Here is a 22790-nt window from a genome sequence, read left to right on the forward strand (position 1 = left end):
GATACAAGTTAATTTTGGCTTTACTCTTCACATTCCCGTCAAATTCTTGTTCTGTACCTAAATTTAAAATCAACCCATCTCCTTTAAGCTTGTTTGTAGTACTTGGTTGTTTATATCTTTATCACTTGTACACAGATGACTTTCTTATACTCAAAAATATTAAGCCCCCCCAAAAAAAGAAATTGTTTTAACCTTACCTTGAGGATAACTTAATGCAAAGGGACATATATAATTGCTGCCGTCCTGGCCTTTTGGGTTTGGTATCATAGAAAACGGGACGGTGCCATAACATGTTTTAAGGAAGCATTGCTATCTAATATTAATTATGGAGAAAAAACACAGTATTTATGGTGTGATTTGTTGCAAGATTTCCTAAACTGTTTCCCTCAATGTTTTCATCCACCCTTTTCTATCTTTCTCGCTTCGTAAAGATGTTGCCGTCAATAATTAGTCTGATAGATATTGACTCACCTCCCTCCCCCTAACCGTCTCTCTCTCTCTCTCTCTCTCTCTCTCTCTCTCTCTCTCTCTCTCTCTCTCTCTCTCTCTCTGTCCTTCTTAGGAGAGGGAACCTGATTAAGTATGCACGAGCATTTTCACCATTTCCTGCCCCTCGAGAGTTTGTTCTCTTTAGTAAGGCATGAAATTGGCGATCTTTCTCTCGCTGAAAGATAGAGCCTAATCCCCGTGAAATTATAATTTTGCCTATTTCATGACTTAGGAAAAACAAACATCGTGCAGGAATATCACGCCGTTTTTAGTTTTCTGTAAAAGAAAACTATTTTGCCGGCTTTGTCTGTCCGTCCGCACTTTTTCTCTCCGCCCTTAGATCTTAAAAACTACTGAGGCTAGAAGGCTGTAATTGATAAGTTGATCATCCACCCTCCAATCATCAAACATACCAGATTTCATCCCTCTGCGCTCAGTGGTTTTATTTATTACAGTTAAAGTTAGCCATAATCATTAGCTGGCAACGATATAGGGCAGGCCACCGCAACCGCCGTAGTTAAAAGTTCGTGCGCCGCGGCTCGCGCAGCATTATACCGACACCACCGAAAGATAGATATGTTTTCGGTGGCCTTGATTATACGCTGTAGCGGCTGTACAGAAAACTCGATTGCGCCGAAGAAACTTTGGTGCATTTTTAAATTTTTTTTTTAACCTCAGCAACCTCGCGGGTCACACAAGGTGGTAGGGATTAGGATTAATATTTCCACACAGTAGTTCCATTTGCCAGGCGAGTTGGGGAGGAACTTCTGGTGCTCCAATGGCATCTGGCGAGTGAGGTTGCGAATATGTGCAACAGAGCCATCTGCTTGGTGAGGGAAGGGGCAGCCATACTCTGCTTTTCTGTCTAGAGACAAACAAAATTAGCATTTTCTCTGCTGTGAAATGTTTAGTCAAGTTATGAAGTGGAATCAATACCTTTTTTTTCTTACCACTTGGCAGGAAAGTGAAATGACAACCTTAAAATAAAATTCGATTCAGTAAGCGAAGGGAGAGATAAACGAAATCTACCGCCTGTGCTGACGAAATGTTTTGAGAGTGATAAGCTTGACCTAAAACTGTCAATTAGCATAAGAGGGCGTTAATACCTGGTATTGCAGAACCTTTTTATTGGTAACAGGAAGAATAAACGACCACTGTAACAACTTCTGTTAGCTGAGCAATTGGGGGGTGGTTTTTCGCTAAAGTGCCATTTAGTGACAACAATGTTCTGAAGTGATCAAAGGAAGGCGCTTCAGAATCACTTGGTCTGTGTGGAGAATGATTCAAGTTGTGCTACAGAACCCTCTGGCTGGCAAGTGGTGGAGGACAGACTTTCTCTTAGGCTTCATCAGACAAAAGAGGGATGATGCACAAATTGACCTACAAAAACATATAGAAACGAGTGAATCAGAAATATGTTAGTGTTACAGAACCGTTTAGGGAGGACCTGTGGAAGGATAATCATGTGCTACATTGCCAACAGGCAGACAAGAGCAGAGGAATCGTGAATGTTACTGTTATTATTTTAATAATACAATGTCGCATAGTTCGGTTGGTGAACGGCTAACTAGAACTGTGGTGCCACCTGGAGGGCCATTGAAGAGAGAAAATAAAAGCTTTGACTTCGTTGCTCTTGGCAGGATGCAGGGAAATGAAAAGGCTAGTTCGTTAGTCATCTAATCAGCAGAGTGGTGAGAACAATATTTTGCTCAAGTGGCATCTGGAGAGTAAGGTGAAGGACGAATTAGAGGAGGCAAAGTGCCATTTGGTGGGCGATGTTGTTCTTAAATCAACTTAAAATGCCATCTTTTGACTCAAGGGAAAACGAGTCTGTTCAGTAACATCTGTTGGAAGTGACACCTGTTGATGCTTTCTAGTTTTCAGGGCTGCGTGAAAATATGCGTAATTTTTTTTCTTTTGGGGATTGGGAGAGGAACGATATTCAGTAATCTTCCCAAACTAAAGTGGTTTTACGACTTACTAGAGAGTTTTATAAATATAGAAGCGGCCATATTTTTCCCAGCAAATGAACTTGTAGATGTAGCCAACTCGTGAAGGAATTTTTTTAGAGTTTCAGGGTAAGAAATTAAAATTAACGTTGATAAACTTTCTCTCAGGTTCAGTCGGTTCAAAGGGAAAGGAAAAACTGAAAGTAACCTTTTGCTATGAATTCATTTCCTTTTACTGTACCTCCGTTCATAATCTCTTTCTTCCATCTTACTTTCCACCCTCTCCTAACAATCCTCCTGTTCCACCTTTCAAACCTTCTACTTTCAGTTTCCGTTTTGGCGCTGAATGACCTCATAGGTCCAGCGCTTTGTCTTTGGGCTAAAATCTATATTCTCTTCTGTTCTATTCAGTACTTGATCAGTCCTTCAGACCATTCGTTTCTAAATGGGTAACACACTGAACTTTGTGAATCAGTCACACCGCTATGTTTAAGAAGCTTGTTTAGCATCTCCTGGAATGGGAAGTTCATCAAAATAGTTAGTTTACACTGTTCCATTAATCGAAGTTTATGAAGCATGTCAGCACCATCGTTAATAATAGCAGGTGTTCGTCTTCACTGACCTTTTTCAGAATGATTATGTTTTGAGACAGCGGTTGGTGTATTTTATTAGTTCCATAAACTGCAATATCTTAATGATGACCTTCATAAGTAAACAGCTTTATTTTGCAGTTCAGTGTTATATGTATTACTTTACTACAGACGAAATGCGAAAACAGAGAGAGCTGCATTATGCTGTGGTTACACAATGGCAGTTGCTCTATTTGCACAATATATGTACGCTACCAGAAACCATCCGTCTTTCAATTTACAGTAGATTGCATTATCTGAGAAATGGTTCAGCCTTCTTACGGGTTACTTACCTAATTAAATCGACTTGATTTTGTACTGATGATCCATTGAATAGGGTTTCTGAGTAGGTGCACCTTTTTCATATTTTATGATGATTGTTTCTCCAGTGATTGTTTTCCATGCAAAGGGCCTTTGCAGGAAAAACACTTGAATACTTACTGCCATGTTCATTTTCTAAAACTGCTGAATCTTGTAGGGACCCCTATAGAAAACTTCCTCACCATCAGTGCATAGAAGACCTAATCGAAACCCTATAACCAATACAGTAACTCGTCTTATACTTCTTTAAACCTTTGCTATGAAAAATGATAAAGAAAATAAATATTCTGCTGCATAAACATGTTTAGAACATCCAGTACGTTATCAAAAAAATGCCTTACATAGTTTTGAATTTTTTTCATTATAAAAACAAGGTTCATTAAACATCACTCAAATGTATGTACACGTTCGAATTTCATAAGACGAAACCAGAGCAAGCACAAGTCTAAAATAATCTTCTATGGCTTTAATTGAGCAATTCAGGTATAGTTAAAACAAACAGAGAGAAAAATAACAATAATATTTGGCTAACGCCACTATCATTAACAATATGGCAATGTCAAGAAGACATATTCCTTCCTTTTTTATGTCGGGTTCTTTAAGAAATTTGAGGTGCCATATCAAAGGCGTCTTTCAGTTACTCGAAATCATTAGAGTTACAGCAAATTGAAAAAGGTTATTTACAAAACAGGCTAAAAATTTTCCCAGAAAAGTATTATATCTGCATTCTTGAGATCCAACATCTGTGTTTCCTTTACCCTTAAGAGGGTCCTTCGAAATAAACTTCTGTTTCTTCTGTGTTGAAAGGAGAATCCAATGTCATATCTGTATCAAACCCGAAAGCCGTATACATAAGCCATATATATAATTACCTTTTGAATATTAGTTATTCCCTGGGTAAAGTGAGTTCAGATATAAAAGGTATTTATGCTTTATTATATGGAGAATAAAGTCAATATTTGTGTTAGTAATTGAAATTTATATATATATATAGAGAGTATATATATATATATATATATATATATATATTATATATATATATATATATATATATATATATATATATATATGTATACACAGTATATATATATATATATATATATATATATATATTATATATATATGTGTGTGTGTATACATAATATGTATATATCTACGTATATATATCTTTATTTATTTATCCATTTTTTTTAAACTTGAGGGGTTGGTTCCAGGAGACGGTACCCTCCAGTTTCTAAACAATAACATACTTGGATGAGATTGTCAGCCTCATTGTCAGAACAGTGGATGTTCAAGTGGCCCATGTGCTGACAGCATTGAGCTCATCTTGATGATGGCCCATCCAATTTCTGTTCCGACCCAACTTTCCTTTCTTAACTCAGCTGTGTGGAACAACTTCCTATAAGCATTTCTCATGTCTGAAGATGTTTCCAAAAGATCTTAACCCTCTCTGTTGTATCCATCTTCCTGAGTTGGAGATCGAAAAGGCACATTGGATTTTTCAGAAGGGTCCAGAATTAAAAGACTATTAACTGATTTTTACTTATCATCACTCTGCATATTACACTCACCTCCTAAATTACGTGAATCAGTTATAAAGATTAAAATCATCAAATTCTCAGTTTTTCTTTGTTTATTAGCAAACGATAAGTTACATATACCTGCTCCCACCTCCAATGAAGGTTCCCAATCTTAATCAGATACTGAAGAGGCAAGTCAATATATAAATCAAAGCATTTTTGAATCTCATGACGTCAGAAATGCCTATGTCTTTCGGGTATGAGCAATTTCCAAAAACAGAGGGAACCTGAGGTTGTCACAGCCAGGAGAGAGCGAATTCGGTATTCAGCTGCCTGATTTGTCTCCCATCCACTCTGAGCGAACAAGACCGGGCAAAATAGAGCAAAATGGGTTGTTTGAAGACATCACTGTTCGTGATTATTGCATTGGCGTTTAGTGGTTCCCATGCAAAAGGTAATTTTTTTCAGTTTTTTCTTTTTATTCATACCCTCATGTTTTTTTATGCTTTCAGTGTGGAAGGACGTTATTGAAATCTGATATTTAGAAAAAATCTGTTAAACATCATAGGTGAGTTAAAGATGGCTAAGCTTCTTCTGTAAAACTCAGATTTAGAGCGTCGGACACTCACTATTTTATTTTTATCAGAATATTTAATACATCTTATAACCCATCTCAAAATATTGAAATTACTTTTTTCTTTGGTTAATGTATTAAATAAGTTTTCAAATCGTTCGCCAGAACTGCGCTGGCAGTTTCAACATTAGCGTCATGATCCCAGACAGTTCCATTCAGCTTTTGGGATTATAATGGACGTTATGATGTCTCGCTCATTAACTAATAAAAGTATCTTTCAACAGTCATCCCACGTATTTGGCCAAACTAGTGGTTTGATAGAAGGATGTGTGTCGTCCTGCGGAGTTAGGAGAAACACCTTCAAGCATCCTTCTGGCTGTTCTAAGTTCATACAGTGCGCCCTACCCAGGATTTTGGTCTTTGGGTGCCCAGAGGGATTAATCTGGAACCAGCATATTTTGACACTTTGATCCAGTTTCTTGTGAAACTGGAAAATATCTAACCCCAGACAGCAAGCCTTGTAACAAGGTACCAGCAAGTTCCTCCCAACCTGGGCTACCCAACTCCCTTTGCCTACAGTGGCGCCAGCTGAAGAGCCTCTTCCAGGAGAGGTTCTGAGAGTGAGATTCTTCTTCAGGTGAGAGATTCTTCAAGTGAAGGTCTTCAACTGGGAAGGTTCCTCGAGTGAGAGTCTTCTTCAGAGGAAGATTCCTCAAGTTGAAGAATGTGAATTGAAATGCCCAAAGCGCACTGGAATGTTGCCCATCCATGGGACTGTAGACGTTATTTCACATGCCTCCACAGGAAGCCAAAAGGAGCATATGTGCCCTCTTAGTTTGCACTTTAATGACAAAATGAAAACCTGTACAGCCTCAAACTTGGCTAAATGCAAAGCCGATCCTGATGCTGAATGCTAACACGATCTAGATATGCCGTGGCGACATATCGTCTGTATGTTCTTGCTAGATAAGCAAAAATTTGACATATATATGTGCAGTAGTTCTCTTGATATGTAGCGGATTCAAGAAAAACTAGTTGTAGTTTTTTTTTTTTATTTTTCTTCTATGATGCAATTAAAAAAATATTGAGGTTTTATTCATATACTTTGCTGGCAAATGAAAGTGGAAGTCTTTCAACCAATATTTGTAAAATGTAAGAACTGCTGTTAATGTAAAACTCAGAATAAAATTTCGCTTAAATCCATTTTTCTTTCCAGTTATTCGCCAAATACTTTTCTATGAAATTATGCATCAATAAGCAATTATTAGAAAAAGTTTACAAATTTTTAAGCAAAGATGTTTAAAAGATATTTGCCTAAAATGTGTGTAGTTTTGTAAATGTATTTTTCCTTATACGGAACTCCGGTTCAAATGGCTATAAAGGCACTCAATAATGAACAAAATAAAAATTGAAGAGAGTAGAGGATATTAATCTATGAACACTTTAAGATAAGTCAAGTGCCAAAAAAGAACCAAAACAACGCATTCGAGTCCTTGAAGACCTGAAAAAGAACAATTGAACAAATGCTTGATAACCAAACTCCAAGGAAGATGCAAGATCCAGAAAGGTCATTATGTATATGGCTTATACCTGAAATAAAGGATTCAGTCCGGTTAAATTCCATTCAATAAGCACGTCTACCCTACTCAAGATTTGAACGTGTACCTTCTTAGTTTTCTGTAAAAGAAAACTATTGTGCTGGCTTTGTCTGTCCGTCCGCACTTGATTCTGTCCGCACTTTTTCTGTCCGACCTAAGAAATTAAAAACTACTGAGGCCAGAGGGTTGCAAACTGGTATGTTGATCATCCACCCACCAATCATCAAACATACCAAATTGCAGCCCTGTAGCCTGAGTATTTTTTATTTATTTAAGGTTAAAGTTAGCCATAATCGTGCTTCTGCCAACGATATAGTATAGGCCACCACCTGGCCGTAGATAAAGTTTCATGGGCTTCGTCTCATATAGCATTATACGCTGTAGCGGCTGTACAGAAAACTCAATTGCGCCGAAGAAACTTCGTCGTCTTTTTTACTTAATGGGTTTGACACAGAGATGACAGTGGATTCTCCATTCAGCAATGAAGAGAAAGAAGTTAATTTCGCATAACGCTGTGGGTTTGAAGGATCCAGCAGATGTATTAATTCCAGCGTTCTTTCCCTTAATTATGACCTATCCAGTCGTCTTTTTTATATAAAATGTACAGTAAGTATGAACGGGAAAAAGTCATAAAAAATATTGAAGATAGAGATGGCACTAAAGGAGAGCAATAAAACCTTCCAAGTATCTATGGGGGAAAGCTGAAAACAGTTAAGGTGCGTTCCATTCAATTTTTAGGTGAATATGAATTTTGGTGATGCTCATTCTCGCACTGCCATTTACTTTGAATATTCATAATAATGAAGATGATATTGATAACATTTATATGACTGCTAACCTTATCGTTGCATACACTACTCTTGGTTTTTGTAATTAGCCTCATAGCAGGAACGGAAATGAACTTCTAGAAAAGTTTGGGAAGAGAAGGAAGCAATGGAACGTTACCTTCACTGGGCAAGCCTTGGGAAACCTTTCTACAACTAGTTGAATATGGGAAATTGCTGGCTTCCAACCGAGCGTTTAAAATTGCATTAAAAAAAGTGTAAAACGAAAAAATAAAACATTAAAGAAGTACATATATTAATAAATTTCATTGTAATTGTATAAAGAATCTGGAGAAATGTAAGAATACAGAAGGACTGTGTGAGGTAAAATTCTAAATGAAAATAGACTGCAAGGGCAATCACTTATTCATGTGTTGGTACAACCTCCTCCAAATCATAAAGAGAAGAACCCACGAAGGCTCTTAAGGACCGATGGAGAAGAAGGAGCACATAGTATGTTAAGGTAGACCCAGTGACACTGAAAAACTGGTATACTCTTCAAACACAGATGTCGGAAAAGGCTGGTTCGATAGTCATCTATTCAGCACAGTGTTAAGAACAATATTTTGCTGTAGTGGCATCTGAAGAGTAAGGGGAGGGACGAATTAGAGGAGTCAAAGTACCATTTGGTGGGCTATGTTGTTGTTAAATCAACTTAAAATGCCATCTGTTGACTCAAGAGAAAACGAGTCTGTTCAGTAACATCTGTTGGAAGTGACACCTCTTGATGCTTTCTAATTTTCAGGACTGCGTTAAAATAAGCGCAATTTGTTTTTTGTGGGGAGAAGGTGGCGAAACGATATTCAGTCTGTTCAAAGGGATAGGAAAAACTGAAAGTAACCTTCTGCCAAGAATTCATATCAGAAATTAAAATCAGATCTGTGGAAATAATATCTTTTCAGGCAACGTTGCGGTTTCGTAATCGAAGTGACGTCAAAGCTGAAACGCTGAAAAAGCATTTTCTATTTTCGGTCCCTTTCTTTTGATAATTTTCTCAATAATAAGAACTCATTAGAGCCGTTTTATAATGAGGTTCAGTACTTGATCGCCTTTTACTGTAACTCCGTTCGTAATCTCTTTCTTCCATCTTACTTTCCACCCTCTCCTAACAATTGAGCCATAGTGCAATTGAGGGGTTTTCCTCCTGTTCCACCTTTCAAACCTTTTTACTTTCAGCTTCCGTTTCAGCGCTGAATGACCTCATAGGTTCCAGCGGTTGGTCTTTGGCCTGAATTCTATATTCTGTTCTATTCTATTCAGCACTTAATCAGTCCTTCAGACCATTCGCTTCTGAATGGGTAACACTTTGAACTTTGTGAATCAGTGACACCGCTCTGTTGAAGAAGCTTGTGTAACATCAACACACAATCACCTGTGGAACAGAAATAAATTTCTGACTCACATCAGTATCGAACCCAGGTCTTTCAATTGAAAGGCAAGGGCGCTGCCCACTAGGCCATAAATAAGAAGTTGGAACCTGAGAGCAACTGTACCCAAGGAATTATCTGGGCAAGCCAACTGCATAGTTGGCAGCGCCCTTGTCTCTTAATTGAAAGACCTGGGTTCGATCCTGATGTGAGTCAGAAATTTATTTCTGTTCCACACGTGATTGCGTGTTGATTATTTCTATCGTATTCACTCAGAAGGGATAATTCGAATGAAATGCCGTCAACTGGGTATTGCTGACTCGGGAAGTTGGCGAAATCTCGCTGATATGCAAGCAGTTAGCTTGCCCAGGTAATTCCTTGGATGCAGTAGCTCTCAGGTCCCAACTTCTTATAGACGTGTATGGCCTAGTGGGCAGCGCCCTTACCTTTCAATTGAAAGGCCTGGGTTCGATCCTGATGTGAGTCAGAAATTTATATATATACATATGTATGTATGTATGTAGATATATTTTATTTATTTATTTATTTATTTATTTATCTGTTCTTTTTTTAAACTTAAGGGGTTGGTTCCAGGAGATGCTACCTTCCAATTTCTAAACAATAACATACTTGAGTGAGATTATTAGCCTCATTGTCAAAACAGTGGATGTTCAAGTGGCCTTTGTTCTGACAGCATTAAGCTTATCTTGATGATAGCCCATCCAGTTTCTGTTCCGACCCAACTTTCCTTTCTTAACTTAGCTGTGTGGAACAACCTCCTGTAAGCATTTCTCATGTCTGAAGATGTGTCTCCAAAAGATCTTGACCCTCTCTGTTGTATCCGAGTCTTCCTGAGTTGAGGTCGAAAAGGCATATTGGATTTTTCAGGAAACGGGTCCAAGAATTAAGAGACTAATAACCGATTTTTATTTATCATCACTTATGACATAATTTCCCTAAATTACGTAATCTTTATAAAGATTAAAGTCATCAAATTTGAGTTTTTCTTGTTTATTAGCAAATGATAAGCCATAAGGTGCCTGTTACCATCTCCAATTAGTTCCTAATCTTAATCAGATAGTTGAAGAGGTAAGCTTAACGGGTAAATCAAAGTGGTTTTTAATTTCTGTATGACGTCAGAAATGCCCATACCTTCGTGTATATAACTTCCGTTGAGGGGACCTTATTGTCACAGTCAGGAGAGCGAATTCAGTATCCAGCTGCCTGATTTTGTCTCTCCCATCCACTTGAGCGAACAAGACCGGGCAAAAAAGAGCAAAATGGGTTGTTTGAAGACATCACTGTTCGTGATTGTTGCATTGGCGTTTAGTGGTTCCCATGCAAAAGGTAATTTTTTAATTTTTTTTTTCTTACCCTCATGTTTTTGTATGCTTTCAGTGTGGAAGAACGTTATTGAAATCTGATATTTCAGAAAAAATGTGTTAAACGTAATAGGTGGGTTGAAGGTGGCTGCTTCCTCTGTAAAACTCAGATTTAGAAGCGCCGACAGCACTCACGATTTTATTCTTATCAGAATATTTAATACATCTTATGTAAAACCATCTGAAGAATATTGGAATTGTTTTTTTTTTTTGGTTCAGCTGTATTAAATAAGTTTTCAAATCATTCATAGAAGTGTGCTGGCAGTTTCAAACATTAGCGTCATGATCCTAAGATGAAGTTCATTCAGCTTTGGGATTATGTGGACATTGTGATGTCTCGCTCATTAACTAATAAAAATATCTTTCCGACAGTCGTCCGTGTTGGCCAAACTAGTGGTTTGATAGAAGGATGTGTCGTCCACTGCAAGTTAGGAGCTTACCTTCAACATCCTTCTGACTGTTCTAAGTTCATACAGTGCGCCCCTACAGGACCTTCAGTCTTGAATTGCCCAGAGGGATTAGTCTGGAACCAGCATATTTTGACTTGCACTTTACCCCAGTCAGTTTCTTGTGAAACTGGAAAATATCTAACTCCAGACGGCAAGCCTTGTAACGAATTACCAACAGAAGTTCCTCCTACTCAGCCTCCAACTGAAGCTCAGCCAACTCGACTGCCTACAGTGGCACCAACTGAAGAGCCCTCTTCAGGAGAAGGTTCTGAGAGTGAAGATTCTTCTTCAGGTGAAGCTTCTTCAAGTGAAGAGTCTTCTTCAGAAGAAGGTTCCTCGAGTGAAGAGTCTTCTTCAGAGGAAGATTTCTCAGTTGAAGAATGTGAATTGAAATGCCCAAAGCGCACTGGAATATTTGCCCATCCACGGGACTGTAGACGTTATTTCACATGCGTCCACAGGAAGCCAAAGGAGCATATGTGCCCTCTTGGTTTGCACTTTAATGGCAAAATGAACACCTGTACAACCTCAAACTTGGCTAAATGCAAAGCTGATCCTGATGCTGAATGCTAACACTATCTAGATATGCCGTGGCGACATATGATCGTCTGTATGTTCTTGCTAGATGAACAAAATTTTTATCTAAATTTCTATGCAACAGTTCTCCTGATATGTAGAGAATTCAAGAAAAAACTGTTGCAATTTTTTAAAATTTTTCTTCTATGAAGCAATTAAAAAAAATAGAGGTTTTATTCATATACTTTGGGGGCCAATCAAAGTTGAATTCTTACAACCAGATTTTGTAAAAGGTAAAAACTGCTGTAATGTAAAACTCAGAATAAAATTTGGTTTAAATCAATTTCTCTTTCCAGGTATTCCCCATATACTTTTCTATGTTATTATGCATCAATAAGTAATTATTAGAAAATGTTTACAATTTATTTAAGGAAAGATATTTAAAAGATATCTGTCTAAAGGTGTTAGTTTTGTAAAAGTAGTTTTCCGTATACGGAACTCTGGTTTCCATAGCGATAAAGACACTGAATAATGAACAAAATAAAAAGTGAAGAGAGTAGAGGATATTAATCTATGAACACTAACGCCATTAAGATAAGTGCCAAAGAAGAATCTAAACAACGCATTCGAGTCCTTGAAGACCTGAAAAAGGACAATTAGAAAGATGCTTGATAACCAAACTAAAAGCAAGACGCAAGATCCAGAAAGGTCATTATATATATGGCTTATATCAGAAATAAAGGATTCAGTTCAGTTAAATTCCATTCAATAAGCACGTCTACCCTACTCAGGATTTGAACGTATACCTTCTTAGTTTTCTGTAAAAGAAAATTATTGTGCCGGCTTTGTCTATCCGTCCGCACGTTATTCTGTCCGCACTTTTTCTGTCCACACTTTTTCTGTCCGACCTGAGAAATTAAAAACTACTGAGGCTAGAGGGTTGCAAACTGGTATGTTGATCATCCACCCACCAATCATCAAACATACGAAATTGCAGCCCTGTAGCCTGAGTAGTTTTTATTTATTTAAGGTTAAAGTTAGCCATAATCGTGCTTCTGGCAACGATATAGGATAGGCCACCGCCGGGCCGCGGTTCATACAACATTGTACGCTGTAGCGACTGTACAGAAAACTTAATTGCGCATTTTTACTTATATGGGTTTGATACAGAGATGACAGTGGATTCTCCATTCAGCAATGAAGAGAAAGAAGTTTATTTCGCATAACCCTGTGGGTTTCAAGGATCCAGCTGATATATTAATTTCAGTGTTATTCCCGTTAATTGTGACCTATCCAGTCGTCTTTTTATGTAGAAAGTGAGTATGAACGGGAAAAAGTCATGAAGAATATTGAAGATAGAGATGGCTCTCAGAGAGCAATAAAACCTTTCCAGTATCTGTGGTGGAAAGCTGAAAATAATTAAAGTCCGTTACATTCACTTTTTAGGTGAATATGAATTCTGGTGGTGCTCATTCTGCCACTGATATGACTTTGAATATTCATAATAATAAAGATGATATTGATAACATTTATATGACTGCTAACCTTATCATTGCACACCCTAATTTTGGTTTTTGTAATTAGCCTCATAGCAGGAACGGAAATGAACTCCTAGAAAAGTTTTGGAAGACAAGGAAGAAATGGAACGTTACCTTCACTGGGCAAGCCTTGGGAAACCTTTGTACGACTGGTTGAATATGGGAATATGCTGATTTCCAACGGAGCTTTTAAAATTGCATTAAAAAAGTGTAAAACGAAAAAATAAAACATTAAAGAAGTACATAGGTCTTATATTAGTAAATTTCAGTGTAATTGGATAAAGAATCTGGAGGAATGTAAGAATACAGAAGGATTATGTGAGGTAAAATTCTAAATGAAAATGGATTGCAAGGGCAATCACTTATTCATGTGTTGGTACAACCTCCTCCAAATCATAGAGAGAAGAACTCACGAAGGCTCTTAAGGACCGATGGAGAACAAGGAGCACATAGTATGTTAAGGTAGACCCAGTGACACTGAAAAACTGGTATACTCTTCAAACACAGATGTCGGAAAAGGCTTGTTCGATAGTCATCTATTCAGCAGAGTGTTGAGAACAATATTTTGCTGTAGTGGCATCTGAAGCGAAAGGGGAGAGACGAATTAGAGGAGTCAAAGTTCCATTTGGTGGGCGATGTTGTTGTTAAGTCAACTTAAAATGCCATCTATTGACTCAAGAGAAAACGAGTCTGTTCAGTAACATCTGTTGGAAGTGACACCTCTTGATGCTTTCTAATTTTCAGGACTGCGTTAAAATAAGCGCAATTTGTTTTTTGTGGGGAGAGGGTGGCGAAACGATAATCAGTCAGTTGAAAGGGAGAGGAAAAACTGAAAGTAACCATCTGCCATGAATCCATCTCAAAAACTAAAATCAGATCTGTGGAAATAATGTTTTCAGGCAACGTTGTGGTTTCGCAATCGAAGTGACGTCAAAGCTGAAGCGCTGAAAGAGCATTTTCTATTTTCGGTCCCTTTCTTTTGATAATTTTCTCAATAATAAGAACTCATTAGAGCCGTTTTATAATGAGGTTCAGTACTTGATCGCCTTTTACTGTAACTCCGTTCGTAATCTCTTTCTTCCATCTTACTTTCCACCCTCTCCTAACAATCGATTTATAGTGCAACTGCGGGGTTTTCCTCCTGTTCCACCTTTCAAACCTTTTTACTTTCAGTTTCCGTTTCTGCGCTGAATGACCTCATAGTTTCCAGCGGTTGGTCTTCGGCCTGAATTCTATATTCTATATTCTATTCTATTCAGTACTTGATCAGTCCTTCATACCATTCGCTTCTAAATGGTTAACACTTTGAACTTTGTGAATCAGTGACACCGCTCTGTAGAAGAATGGGACTTTCATTAACAATTATTTAACGCTTCCAGAAATCGAAGCTTCTGAAGCACGTCAGCACCATCGTTAAGAGATGCAATGTTTGTTTTACTTGAACTTTGTCAGATTGATTGTTTATGTTTTGAGAAAGCAGATGGTTTATCTTAATAGTTCCTTAAACCTCGTTATCATAGTGAAAAGCTTCATCTGTAAGCAGGTATAATTTGCAGTTCAGTGTTGTATGTATTACTTAACTACAGACGAAATGCGAAGAGAGAGAGAGAGTTATAAGGTGACGGGAAAATAAGAGTACAAAGAAATGAGAGAGTAGTGTGCATCTAATTAAGAGTGAGAGGAAAAAACGGAGAGAGGTTATGCGTATATGTGTGTGTGTCAATATATGAGAGAAAGAAAAAGAAAGAGCAAAATTATGTTTGTTCATTTTTTGTGGCAACTGTGTAAGAGAGATGTGAAGAGAGGGAACATTAATGTGCGACAGTGTAATAGACCATAAAAAAGAGAGAGAGAGAGAGAGAGAGAGAGAGAGAGAGAGAGAGAGAGAGAGAGAGAGAGAGCTACATTATCTCTGTGGTTACACATTACATGGTTATACAATGCATAATATATTTACGCTTACCAGAAACCATCCGTCTTTTAATTTACGGCAGATTGCATTATCGGGGAAAAGGTTCAACCTTCTTACGGGTTACTTACCTAATAAGGTCGACATGATTTTATGCCAATGATCCATTGAATAAGGTTTATGGATAGGTATATTTTTTCATGTGTTATCATACTTATTTCTCCAGTGATTGTTTTTCCTAAAAGGACTCAGCTGCGGAGAAAAGCTAGCGAATACTTACTGCCATGTTTGTTTTCTAAAACTGCTGAATCTTGTAGGAACCCCTGTAGAAGCCTTTCGCACCATCAGTGCATGGAAGACCTAATCAGAAACCTATAATCAGTGCATTAACCCGTCTTATATTTCTTTAAAACCTTTGCTAAGAGGAATGATAAAGAAAATAAATATTCTGCAGTATAAACATGTTTCAAATTGTTGGGTGATTTTCATCCAAGTGCCAAGTTACAACATCCAGTACGTTATCACCAGCCAGTGTTTCACCAAAAGGCTTTATTTAAAGAAGAAAAAATGCCTTACATAGTTTTGAATTTTTTACATTATAAAAACAAGGTTCAGTAAGCATCACTCAAATGTATATACACGTTCGAATTTCATAAGACGAAACCACAGCAAGCACAAAGTCTAAAATAATCTTCTGTGCTTTTAATTGAGCAATTCAGGTATAGTTAAAACAAACAGAGATAGAAATAACAATAATTTTTGGCTTACTTCGCTATCATTAATAGTATGGCAAGGTCAAGAAGACATATTCCTACCTTTTCACGCCGGGTTCTTTAAGAAATTTGAGGTGCCATATCAAAGGCATTTTACAGTCACTCCAAATCATTAGAAAGTACTGCAATTTGAAAAAGGTTATTTGCAAAACAGGCTAAAATTTTTTCCAGAAAAATACTATATCTGCATTCTTGAGAAAATCCAACATCTGTGTTTCCTACTCTCTTCATTGCTGGACGGAGAATTTACTGTCATATCTGTATCAAACCCGAAAGATATAGGATCAAGTCCGGTTGGGGGAGACTTTTTTTCAGCTGTAAGCGATATATATAATTACCTTTTGAATATGAGTTAATCCTTGGGTAAAATGACCCCGTTATGAAAGGGTACTTATGCTTTATTATATGAGGAATAAAGTCATTTGTGGGTTAGTGACAAAATTTATATATGTATTTTATATATATATATATATATATATATATATATATATATATATATATATATATATATATATATATATATATATATATATATATATAGTCTCTAAACAGTAACATATTTGGATGAGATTGTTAGCTTCATTGTCAAAACAGTGGATGTTCAAGTGGCCTATGTGCTGATAGCATTGAGCTTTATCTTGATGATGGCCCATCCAATTTCTGTTCTGACCCAACTTTCCTTTCTTAACTCATCTGTGTGGAACAACTTCCTATAAGCATTTCTCATGTCTAAAGATGTGTCTCCAAATGATCTTGACCCTCTCTGTTGTATCCGAGTCTTCCTGAGTTGAGGTCGAAAGGGCATATTGGACTTTTCAGGAAACGGGTCCAAGAATTAAAAGTCTAATAACCGATCTTTACTTATCATCACTTATGACATAATTTCCCTAAATTACGTAATCGTTATAAAGATTAAAGTCATCAAATTTGAGTTTTTTTTTTGTTTATTAGCAAATGATAAGCCATAAGGTGCTTGTTACCATCTCCAATTAGTTCCTAATCTTAATCAGATAGTTGAAGAGGTAAGCTTAACGGGTAAATCGAAGTGGTTTTTAATCCCTGTATGACGTCAGAAATGCCCATACCTTCGTGTATATAACTTCCGTTGAGGGGACCTTATTGTCACAGTCAGGAGAGCGAATTCAGTATTCAGCTGCCTGATTTCGTCTCCCATCCACTTGAGCGAACAAGACCGGGCAAAATAGAGCAAAATGGGTTGTTTGAAGACGTCACTGTTCGTGATTGTTGCGTTGGCGTTTAGTGGTTCCCATGCAAAAGGTAATTTTTTCAGTTTTTTTTTTTTTTTATTCTTACCCTCATGTTTTTTATGCTTTCAGTGTGGAAGGACGTTATTAAAATCTGATATTTCAGAAAAAAATCTGTTAAACGTAATAGGTGAGTTAAAGATGGCTGCTTCCTCTGTAAAACTCAGATTTAGAAGCGGCGACAGCACACACTATTTTATTCTTATCAGAATATTTAATACACATCTTATGTAACACCATCTGAAGAATATTGAAATTACTTTTTTTCTTTTGGTTCAGCTGTATTAAATAAGTTTTCAAATCATTCATAGAACTGTGCTGGCAGTTTCAAACATTAGCGTCATGATCCTCAGATGAAGTTCATTCAGCTTTGGGATTATGTGGACATTGTGATGTCTCGCTCATTAACTAATGAAAGTATCTTTCCAACAGTCATCCGTGTTGGCCAAACTAGTGGTTTGATAGAAGGATGTGTCGTCCACTGCAATTTAGGAGCTTACCTTCAACATCCTTCTGACTGTTCTAAGTTCATACAGTGCGCCCCTACAGGACCTTCAGTCTTGAATTGCCCAGAGGGATTAGTCTGGAACCATCATATTTTGACTTGCACTTTACCCCAGTCAGTTTCTTGTGAAACTGGAAAATATCTAACCCCAGACGGCAAGCCTTGTAACGAATTACCAACAGAAGTTCCTCCTACTCAGCCTCCAACTGAAGCTCACCCAACTCGACTGCCTACAGTGGCGCCAACTGAAGAGCCCTCTTCAGGAGAAGGTTCTGAGAGTGAAGATTCTTCTTCAGGTGAAGATTCTTCAAGTGAAGAGTCTTCTTCAGGAGAAGGTTCCTCGAGTGAAGAGTCTTCCTCAGAGGAAGATTCCTCAGTTGAAGAATGTGAATTGAAATGCCCAAAGCGCACTGGAATATTTGCCCATCCGCGGGACTGCAGACGTTATTTCACATGCGTCCACAGGAAGCCAAAGGAGCATATGTGCCCTCTTGGTTTGCACTTCAATGACAAAATGAACATCTGTACAACCTCAAACTTGGCTAAATGCAAAGCCGATCCTGATGCTGAATGCTAACACGATCTAGATATGCCGTGGCGACATATGATCGTCTGTATGTTCTTGCTAGATGAACAAAATTTTGATATATATATCTATGCAGCAGTTCTCTTGATGTGTAGAGAATTCAATAAAAAACAGTTGTAATTTTTTTTTTATTTTTCTTCTATGAAGCAGTTAAAAAAATATTGAGGTTTTATTCATACACTTTGCGGGCAAATGAAAGTGGAAGTCTTACAGCCACTTTTTGTAAAATGTAAGAACTGCTGTTAATGTAAAACTCAGAATAAAATTTCGCTTAAATCCATTTTTCTTTCCAGTTATTCACCAAATACTTTTCTATGATATTATGCATCAATATGTAATTATTAGAAAAAGTTTACAAATATTTAATCAAAGATATTTGTCTAAAGTGTGTGTAGTTTTGTAAAAGTATTTTTCCTTATACGGAACCCCGGTTTCCATAGCAATAAAGGCACAGAATAATCAACAAAATAAAACGTGAAGATAGTAGATGTTAATCTATGACCACTGACGCCATTAAGATAAGTCAAGAGCCAAAGAAGAATCAAAACAACGCATTCGAGTCCTTGAAGACCTGGAAAAGGACAATTGAACAGATGCTTGATAACCAAACTCCAAGTAAGACGCAAGATCTAGAAAGGTCTTTATATATATGGCTTATACCTGAAATAAAGGATTCAGTTCAGTTAAATTCCATTCAGTATAAGTGTGTCTACCCTACTCAGGATTTGAACGTGTACCTTTTTAGTTTTCTGTAAAAGAAAACTATTGTGCCGGCTTTGTCTATCTGTCCGCACTTTATTCTGTCCGCACTTTCTCTGTCTGCCCTCAGATCTTAAAAACTACTAAGGTTAGCGGACTGCAAATTGGTATGTTGATCATTCAACTTCCAGTCATCAAACATACCAAATTGCATCCTTCTAGCCTGAGCAGTTTTTATTTATTTAAGGTTAAAGTTAGCCATAATCGTGCTTCTGGCAACGATATAGGATAGGCCAGCACCTGGCCGTGTTTAAAGTTTCATGGGCCGCGGCTCATACAGCATTATACGCTGTAGCGGCTCTACAGAAAACTCAATTGCCGCCGAAGAAACTTCGTCGCATTTTTTACTTATATGGGTTTGATACAGAGATGACAGTTCCATTCAGCAATGAAGAGAAAGAAGTTTATTTCGCATAACCTTGTGGTTTCAAGGATCCAGCAAATGTATTAATTCCAGTGTTATTCCCCTTAATTGTGACCAATCCGGTCGTCTTTTTATGCAGAAAGTAAGTATGAACGGGAAAAAGTCATAAAAAATATTGAAGATAGAGATGGCTCTCAGAGAGCAATAAAACCTTTCCAGTATCTGTGGTGGAAAGCTGAAAATAATTAAGGTCCGTTACATTCAATTTTTAGTTGAATATGAATTCTGGTGGTGCTCATTCTGCTACTGATATTACTTTGAATATTCATAATAATGAAGATGATATTGATAACATTTATATGACTGCTAACTTTATCATTGCACACACTAATTTTGCTTTTTGTAATTAGCCTCATAGCAGGAACGGAAATGAACTTCTAGAAAAGTTCTGGAAGAGAAGGAAGCAATGGAACCTTACCTTCACTGGGTAAGCCTTGGGAAACCTTTGTACGACTGGTTGAATATGAGAATATGCTGATTTCCAACGGAGCTATTAAAATTGCATTAAAAAAGTATAAAACGAAAAAATAAGACATTAAAAAGTACATAGGTCTTATATGAATAAATTTCAATGTAACCGGATAAAGAGTCTAGATGAATGTAATGATACAGAGGGACTGTGTGAGGTAAAATTCTCAATGAAAATAGATTGCAAGGGCAATCACTTATTCATATGTTGGTACAACCTCGTCCAAATCATAAAGAGAAGAACTGACGAAGGCTCTTCAGGAACAAGGAGCACATTGTATGTTAAGGTAGACCCAGTGGCACTGAAAAACTGGCATACTCTTGAAACACAGATGATGGATTTTCTCAAAAATACAGATATAATATTTTTCTGGGAAAATTTTAGCCTGTTTTGTAAATAACCTTTTTCAAAATGTTGTACTTATAACGATTTCGAGTAACTGACGGATGACTTTGATATGGCACCCGACATGAAAAGGAAGGAATATGTCTTCTTGACCTTGTTATATTATTAATAATAGCAGTGTTAGCTAAAAATTATTTTTGTTTTGATCTCGTTTTTAACTATGCCTGAATTGCTCAATTGTAGGCACAGAAGATTATTTTAGACTTTGTGTTTGCTGTGGTTTCACCTTATGAAATTCTGACGTGTATAAACATTTAAGTGATGTTTACTGAACCTTGTTTTTAAAATGTAAAAACTCAAAACTGTCTAAGACATTTATTTCTTCTTCAAATAAGGTCTTTTAGTGAAACACTGGTTAGTGATAAGGGACTGGCCGTTGTAACTTTGCACCTGGCTGAAAATCACCCAGCAATTAGAAACATGTTTATACTGTAGAATATTTATTTTCTTTATAATATTTCTCAGCAAAATTTCTAAAGAAGTACAAGATGAGCTAATGTACTGATTATAGGCTTTTGATTAGGTCTTCCATGCACTGTTGGTGAGAAAGGTTTCTATACATGGGTTCCTACAAGATTCATTAGTTTTAGAAAATGAACATGGCAGTAAGTATTCACCAGTTTTTCTCTGCAGCTGGGCCCTTTTAAGGAAAACTGTACCTGGAAAAACAAGTATCATAAAGCATGAAAAAATGTACCTACTCAGAAACCATATTCAAATGGTCATTAGCACAAAATCATGTCGACTTTATTTGGTACGTAACCCGTAAGAAGGGAGAACCTTTCCTCTGATAATGCAATCTGCCGTAAATTGAAAGACGGATGGTGTCTGGTATGCGTACATATATTGTGCAGCGTATAACCATGTATTGTGTAACCACAGAGATAATGTAGCTCTCTCTCTCTCTCTCTCTCTCTCTCTCTCTCTCTCTCTCTCTCTCTCTCTCTCTCTGATTATTACGCTGTTGCAATACACATTAATGTTTCCTCCCTTCACATCTCTCTTACACAGTCGCCAAAAAAATGAACAAACATGATTTTCCTCTCTTTCTTTTTCTATCTCTCATATATATTACACACACACACACACACACACACACACACACACACACACACACTTTCTCTCCGTTTTTTCCTCTCTCTTAAACAGATACATATTATTCTCTCATTCATTTACACCTTTATTTTTTCTTTCACCTTATAACTTTCACGAGGAGTTTTCTCTGTCTCCCAACTGCGTTTTCACCCTTCGTTTACTGTAAAGTAACACATATAACACTGAACTACAAAATATAGCTGCTTACTCATGAAACTCGTAATGAAGAAATTGCAGTTTATGGAACTATATAAATAAACGAACCGCTGTCTCAAAACATAAACAATCGTTCTGAAAAAGGTCAGTGAAGACAAACACCTGCATTTATTAACGATAGTGCAGGCATACTCTGAGAGCTTCGATTTCCGGGACAATGTTGACAAGGTATGTTATTGAGCTTCTCATTCGAGGTGATGCTTAACAAGCTTCTTCAACAGAGCGGTGTGACTGATTCAGAAAGCTCAAAGCGTTACCCATTTTCGAAACGACTGGTATGAAGTAATGATCAAGTACTGAATACAATAGAATAGATTATCCAAAGCCCACGCGCTGGAGCCTATGAGGTCATTCAGCGCTGAAACGGAAATTGAAAGCAAAAAGGTTTGAAAGGCGGAACGGAAGGAAAACCTCCCATTTGCAATATGAATCGATTGTTAAGAGAGGGTGGAAAGTAAGATGAAAGAAAGGGATTATGAACGGAGGCACAGTAAAAGGAGAGCAATTACTGAGCCTCGTTATAAAACGGCTCTAATGAGTTCTTACCTTTGAAAAATTAACAAAGGAAAGGTAACGGAAAAAGAAGTTGATTTTTCTGTATTTGAGTCTCTAGGTAAGCAATTGCGAGACCGAAACGTTGCCTCAAAAGATATGTCAACAGATTTGATTTTAGTTTACGAGAAGAATTCATGGCAGAAGGTCACTTTCAGATTTTCTCTCTCTTTGAACTGACTGACCATAAGAGAATGTTTATTAACGTTAATTCTTTATAAACGATGTGCTTACTAGTTGGTATATTGCAGTAATTAGCTGTAATGGTGTTTACATTTGCATTACGAAATTAAACAAGGAAAGCCCATGCCTCTTTTTGCCCACGAGTTATGACTCCCTTTGACAGGAACTGTAAACATTCGCCAATCCAAATTGGAGTGATTTTTCTTTTCTTTTTTTATCCGCCGGATAACACTGCTTCTCTTTTCTCCTCTCTTACTCTTTTCCTGTCATTCTGTTTCCTTGACTAATTCTCCTTTACCTCCGTCATGGTTTTATCTAGCAATAAATTCCTTGTCACTCATTTGCACGGTGTGGGATAAGTGAATCTAGAAAGAAAAAACTACACTTCACGGTATTCTCTTAATCATTCTTCTTAAGGGGAGTTCACACTGCCCTTGGAATAACTTACACCAAAGGGAATTATTTATGATAAGTACATTTTCCCTGGACAGGA

The 22790-nt window shown here is 37.2% G+C and overlaps 1 protein-coding gene across 1 annotated transcript in view; it reads left to right on the plus strand.

Annotated features, from left to right (window-relative positions):
* The first annotated feature begins 1295 nt into the window (after window positions 1-1295).
* The window catches only part of LOC136855300 (uncharacterized), a 70100-nt gene continuing 48605 nt past the window's right edge, over window positions 1296-22790 (plus strand). The window contains 9 exon segments of the mRNA XM_067132204.1: window positions 1296-1319; window positions 6142-6238; window positions 6241-6305; window positions 9629-9750; window positions 10449-10618; window positions 11026-11672; window positions 17457-18180; window positions 21684-21730; window positions 22461-22465. Coding sequence (XP_066988305.1) covers window positions 1296-1319; window positions 6142-6238; window positions 6241-6305; window positions 9629-9750; window positions 10449-10618; window positions 11026-11672; window positions 17457-18180; window positions 21684-21730; window positions 22461-22465 — 1901 coding nt within the window.

The sequence above is a fragment of the Macrobrachium rosenbergii genome, chromosome 31 (genome assembly GCF_040412425.1).
Source record: "Macrobrachium rosenbergii isolate ZJJX-2024 chromosome 31, ASM4041242v1, whole genome shotgun sequence".
NCBI classification, from domain to species: Eukaryota; Metazoa; Arthropoda; class Malacostraca; order Decapoda; family Palaemonidae; genus Macrobrachium; species Macrobrachium rosenbergii.